At 42.0% G+C, this 6466-nt stretch overlaps 1 protein-coding gene across 4 annotated transcripts in view; it reads right to left on the reverse strand.

The window, feature by feature from the left end:
- Arl15 (ADP ribosylation factor like GTPase 15) overlaps window positions 1–4808 on the reverse strand; it is a 431626-nt gene extending 426818 nt beyond the window's left edge. For 3 of the 4 annotated variants that reach the window (XM_063258140.1, XM_063258139.1, XM_013152886.3), the window contains exon 1: window positions 4557–4808. In XM_063258140.1, coding sequence (XP_063114210.1) covers window positions 4557–4793 — 237 coding nt within the window. In that variant the 5' untranslated portion in view covers window positions 4794–4808. Of the gene's footprint in view, window positions 1–5; window positions 127–4556 lie in introns of all 4 variants that reach the window. The other variant, XM_063258141.1, reaches the window with a different exon arrangement.
- Window positions 4809–6466: the final 1658 nt, after the last annotated feature.

The following is a 6466-nucleotide window of genomic DNA, read 5'->3' on the forward strand; positions in this document are numbered from 1 at the left end:
AGTACCTGTGGTCTCTGTCCTTTGTAGTGAATCATTAGTTTCTGTTCTTGGTTGGTTGATTAACTGGTTTTATGCTGTCAGTTCATTTGTGACGATTCATCCAAGTCTCTCACTAGATCTTCCCTACTGAAATACAAATTTTTAACAACAGATGTGGCCTGTGACCAAGAAAGTAGGCCAGATTTACTAATCAATACCAAGAACTCTCACTAATTTATTAACTTTATTAAATCCTAAACAATATTCAAATGCAATGAATATTAACTAACAATTAGCACCCAAGATTAAGCTAGCATTTTACTTCTCATGTTTGCAAGCCTATCTTTATATTTTAGCTTGCAATCAAACAAAGAGATTTATAAAAGAGAAATGAACTAGAAAAGGAATATTAAAAGCTGCCTCCTCCCCTCCTTTCCTTCTTCACCCTCTTCTGCCACAGGCTTCCCAAGAGCCTGCCAGTCCTGCAGCCAAGGACATCACACCTTAACCTCCATGACTTTCAGGACAATGCACAATATAGGGTTTTCATACATACTGTTGAATGGGTTCATGAAAACAGCAGAATGTGGTTTTATTTCTACAGGTATTAAATGGTCATCAGAAGTTTTATGATTCCTATTTGCTTTACTACTCCCAATCTTTCCATATATTTAGATTAGTTTTAAAAAATTCAGTTCTTACCATTAAGAAGTAATAGTCATTACACACAAATCAGCCACATCGGCACACTTTAACATCTTATAGCTTAAAACCACTGTGACAAACCAAACCAAAAAACTTTCCCTTTGCTTTCTCATTTAATCATCATTGATATTATATGGAATACAACCAATTCTACTGCTGTTGTTTTGATAATAGAGGGGGAAATAGATGAAATCTAGACCAGACAACATGTAGGTGCTTATATAAAAATAAAATTTTACACTGAAAGGAATCTTGTTGTCCAACCTCCCAGAAAAGTCTAGCAAACATGCTTTTTTCTTTTGTTAAAGTTTGCCTATTCTCTTCTTTCTTATTCAGAAAGTTATGCATATTGCCATACTACTGAAGTTGTACCTGTCAGAAGACAGTACGAAGAAAGATGCTGGTACCACCTGTTGACGCCCAGGTCTTTTACCCATAGACCTTGCAGATGTGAACACAGCCTGTAAACTCTAGCATCAAAGGGAGGAAAAAGGATGAGTAGCCTCCTAGGAAAAAACCCATATCAGCTAGAAAACAGATTTCTGTTTCAACTGCCAACCTAGCTAAACAAATTGTATCTTGGTAATCTTCATGTATAAAGGATACATTCTGCATTCCTCAGAACAAAATACCTAATCCAAACAGATAGTATCTTGTCTCAGTTTAAAAGCCAGTGAACAAAGGGGAATTCCTCTCCCTTCTCATACTCATTAGATTCAGCAAATAAATATCAGGCCCTCTGTGCCAGAAACCAAGAGAGGTACTACACCAGGTGGTATATATAATTATTTAGGATTTGCAAGGTAATATATTACCCTAAACTGAAGTCAATAAAAGCCTATCTTAAATATTAAGGTACTATCGCCTACCCTTTACCTCAGCTGTCATCTCAAATACAATGTCTTTTAAGACATTAACAGAAATCTCCAAAATCAGAGAGCTTCTTCACCTGTTTTATTATCTCAATCCAACCAAAAGCTATTTTCTACCTTTCTCTTTTTTTCATCCTACTCTTTCCAAATAAGAAAGATCAGTAAGACATCAGGGCCTGCCAGAGCAACAGACAATACATTCACACACACTGCTCTCTTCCAACAGTAACAAGAAAACGGTTGAATGACAATTAAAAAGAAGAGATGACATACACCATTACTCTTTCAAGTACTTGGATAGGACACTTACTCCAAGCGACTCAGCAAAATCTGGACTCTAACTTGGAATGAAAGGAGAATTTGCTTTTCAGCTGGGTAAGTAAAAAAATCTGAGAATTGATTAGCTTTAAAAATATAGTCCAAAAAATTCAATTTTATTTTTAAATAGAGTTTTTAATAAACACCACAAAAAGATTGTACATAAGCAAACAAGTCAATCTGAAAGGCAGAAAGAAAGGAATGATATGGCACATCATTTTTTCATGAAAGTTGACAAGCAAAAACAACATAATAAAAATCACCTCAAGAGGGCTGATCCTTGTTTTTGGAATTTTTTTTCCCTAGTCCACTTAATGATGAAGGATTTTTTGTTTTTGCTTTGATTTTTTGGAGACAGGGTCTCATTATGTCTCGCAGGCTGGCCTTGGACTAGCTAGCTTACGTAGTCCAGGTTGACCTTGAACTAATAGCCTGCTTCAGCCTCCCAAATGCTGGGATTACAGCCATGCGCCATCACACCAGGCTTGGTAAAGGATCTTTCATAAACGTTGCACAAACATTTAAGAAATCTAGCACACTCTGAAAGCTAAACTGCTTCCTTTAAGATTTTTTTTTCACCTCCAAAGAGTGGTCATTGATTTTTATGAGGTTATTTCACTGCACTGGTGAATTTTTAAAAGCATGGTAAAAATGACAAAATAATGATGTTTTATACTAGAGCAAAACTAGGGTGAAGGGACATGGCAGGTAAAATTAAAATACAAAGTCAAAATGGTGACCCACTAATTTTGACATAAAGCTATTAGTAAACTGGAAAAGATACTAACTTGCTCTTAGGGTAACCTTGAGCACATAAACACATATCTGCTTACACTTGGACTAGGTCTAGTTGGAGAATAACCTGAATAAGAGGTTTCAGTATTATTTTCTCTAAATGCTATAATAGGTTTGGCACCTCAAAGGCAGTTTTTTGATACAATTTGCAAGTTTAAAACACACTAAAAAATTTTTTTTAAACTACCTGAATTTTTTTTGTAAGAACTGCTTAGTTAAATATCCAAAATTAGCTTTGAGTAAAGTAGTATAGGAAATGTCACACTTTCCTATTTGGGAATATCTCCAACAAACTTTGGCTTTAACTTGGGCAAACTGCAAAGAAAAGACATACTCTATAAGACTATACCACTTAATCTTTTGCTGTGGTTTTGTCTTTTTGAGAAATGATCTCCCAATGCAGTTCAGGCTGGCCTTAAACTTGCAATGACCCTCCTGTTTCAGCTTCCTGAGTACTGGGATTATAGATGTGTGCCACCGCACCTGGTTTACAATTTAATCATTTAATTTTGAAAATAATCTTCTGGACTGTCTTAACCCTACAGGGAACCTGGTATCTTAAATTAGTTTCATAAATAGATTAACCCTCTCAACCAGCTACAGTAGTGAGTGGGTGGACAGCATCCCTACCTCATGAAGATAAAAGAAGTTACTATCATCAAAAAATTAACAAAAGAGCTTGAAAGCAGAATTTTTAACAGCTCTACTTACTAGGTCATGCATAACTGCAGTCACATCCTTCCCAAGTTCATCAAGCAATGAAGTTTTAGGAGAAACATTTTACTCAAGTATGTTAAAATAACGCCAAATACACAGTTAACAATGAAAACTAGACCTTGCCCAATTTTCTTGACCACAAAAGCGTTCACCGTCTTTCTCTTTAAGTGTAATTCCTAGAAGGCATTGGCAGATCTCTGCCAGGTCAATCTGCAGTCGAAAACCGAGTACATGTGTCCAACAAGATGACAGGAGGGTCACTGTTTCCAACAATCTACTTCAGTTTGCCACAGCAATAGCAGTTCAGCTTAGCACCGTTAACACAGTAATTGTATAGGGTCGAACACAACTCGTGTAAATAAGGATCTGCCTGACCACAAATAGAGAGCTCTGGGGAAATATAATTTCTGGAACAAAACACAGTGCTTGCATAATTCCACAACCGCACGCCCAAGTCAATTTTTACAACAATGGTAGTCCCCGCAGTGTGCTGACACTTTTCCCACCGCAACTTCTTAGCACAGCCTGGCCTAAACTGGGTTCTAATCTGTACACAGGGCAACTGCAACTAGCACCACGATCGGCCCCGTGGGGCAATGCCTGCCCTACCCAATCCAGCTCCTGCGGGTTACAGCGTAGTTTGGTCCGGTCTAGTTTACGGTAATGTGCTTTTAAAATCCCGCCGCGACCTAAGGAGGTCAAAGCTTTAGAGATCTAATAACAACCAAATGACCGAAGCTGCCGAGCACTTAGCAAGCCATTCTGATTATGGCTCTTTAATAGTACCTGGAGTTCTGCTCAGGGGAGAAGGGAAAACTCCAGCTTCCCGGGAAGGAAAGTCCTCTGCGGGGTGCGCAGAGCGAAGCTCGGGAGCCGGCCGCGGGCAGGGGACGCTCCGCCGCGGCCCCATCCCCAGGCAGCGCCGCGCGACCCTCGCTACAGCCCCACTGGCTCGGGCCGCGCCTTTACCTGTCAGCCCCACCACCCAGCCTCCCTGGCTGCTGCTCCTCCGAGTCCCGAGCACAGCTCCGGAGCTGGCCGCTGGAGAAAGAACCCCAAAGCCATCCCATCCCAAAGAAAGAAAAAGCAAAAAGGCTGCTCCTATAGGCAGGGAGCCATCGGGCACCATGCGATCCAAAAAGAGACACCCCTCCCCTGTCCTGCACCTACCAGATAATCCATGTACAGAAACGCCTCAGTTATCCGGAGATCAGACATCCGGCAACCTAAAGCATCCGGAACGGCTCCGAACCCGGAAAAAAAGCAGCGTCTCAGGCTGCAAGCGAGCAGCTCCTGAAAAAGCCAGCAACAACGAAAATAGCCGAGAGCTGCCGAGGAGCCGAAGGTTACACAAAGGAGGCGGTGATTGGCCAGGGGGGGCGGGCAGAAGAAAAGAGGAACGCTCATTGGCTGTGGCCATTATAAAAGGCAAGCTCCTGAGGACTGTAGAAGAGAAGCGCGGGAGAGCACCGGGAGCTTGTTCCTGTGTGGAAGGGGAGGGGCGGCGGCGCGGGCGGAAGAGCGAAGGAGCAAAGCGGGAGAACGGAACATCGGCTTAGGCTGGCGAGGACTGAGTTCTGCGTACTTCTACAGCCTCCCTTTTGGGGAAAACGGGAGCATGCACTCCCACTCTAGAGCTAGCGAAGCTTTGATGTCTGTATACCCCCCCACAAACACACACAGAAAAGTGTAAGTAGGAAGCGAGCACTTTTCTGTGGGAGGTGTAGCAGCCACCACAACTCACCATCTCTACCCCGAATCTTTCCCAAAAGATCGAGCCTGCACCGCCTGAACGAGGGATGTGAAGAAGTGTACTCTGAGCAGGCAGCCTGTGCACTACGTGGAGACAGAAAGATTCCCCACGTTCATCACCTAAGGCAGTTTTAGCTGGCTGTCCTCTCACAGCCTGAGGCCATATGAAATCACTTTCCTTCAAGTGAAAGTTGCCCTCCCCAAACTTAGAAAAGAGAGGCTGATCGTTGAGTCCAGTTAACACTCAGAACAAACCCAACACCTATGAATAAAATAATAAAATAAGCAATGTGAAAGGACTCAAGTAGTACAATAGTTGTGACCTTCCTCTCTCTTTTTTGATTTTTAGGGTTTTTTTATTAGTACATGTTTGCAGTACATAATGTTTACAGCCTTGTGTGGAGTTAGTACATGTGCATAATACATTCGTTCTTTTTCTCATCCCCTTTTCCTCCCCTTCCTCCAGATAGGGCTCGCTCTTTCTCTCTCTTTCTCTCTCTCTCTCTCTCTCTCTCTCTCTCTCTCTCTCTCTCTGGGATTTTTGAGACGGGGGTCTCACTCTGCGGTTCAGGCTGACCCTGAGCTAACTTTCTAGCCCAGGCTAGTCTGGAACTTGCAGTGATCCTCCTTCCTCAGCCTGCTGAGTGCTGGTATTACCTGCGTGCACCACCACCACATCCGGCTTACTTCTTACTTCTCTTGATCCCCACCTTATTTAGAGGGAAAAAAAAATAAGCAGATGGATTTAAGACTTCTGCGTTTCCTGGTGAATAACTCAGAAATAAGCAGTGGGATTTCAGTATTGTGTTACAATTGAGAAGAAAAAGTCTGAATCAGACAAGCTAGAAAAGAGCATTTAGTGGGTTTTTTGTGTGTTTTGGGGGGGGGAGGTTGTTGTTGTTGTTTTGAGACAGGGCCTAGCTATACAGTTCAGACTGGCCTTGAACTCACTGTGTGTCCCTGGTTCGCCTCAAACTGGTAGAAATCCTCCTGCCTCAACTTCCAGAGAGCTGGGATTACAGGCATGTGCTCAGCTGTTTGCTTTTTTAATTTAGGCTGTCAGTATTACAGTCAAGGCAAAATGAAATGATAAACTCCCCCATTGTAAAGGAAAGACAAACAAAGACTACATACAGGTCAGTAGAAAAATGAATACTAAAAATGCTTAGACCCTTCCGACTATAACTCTATTTGTAGAAATTAGGATAATGGCTGGGCATTATGGCACATGCCCATAACCCTAGCACTTGGGAGGCTGAGGCAGAAAGAACTCTATGAGTTCAAGGCCAGCCTGGGCTACAATATGAATTTAAGGCTAGCCTGAACTT

Source organism: Cavia porcellus, unplaced genomic scaffold, assembly GCF_034190915.1.
Source record: "Cavia porcellus strain 051 isolate PalLab524CR breed Dunkin Hartley unplaced genomic scaffold, mCavPor4.1 scaffold_11, whole genome shotgun sequence".
Lineage (NCBI taxonomy): Eukaryota > Metazoa > Chordata > Mammalia > Rodentia > Caviidae > Cavia > Cavia porcellus.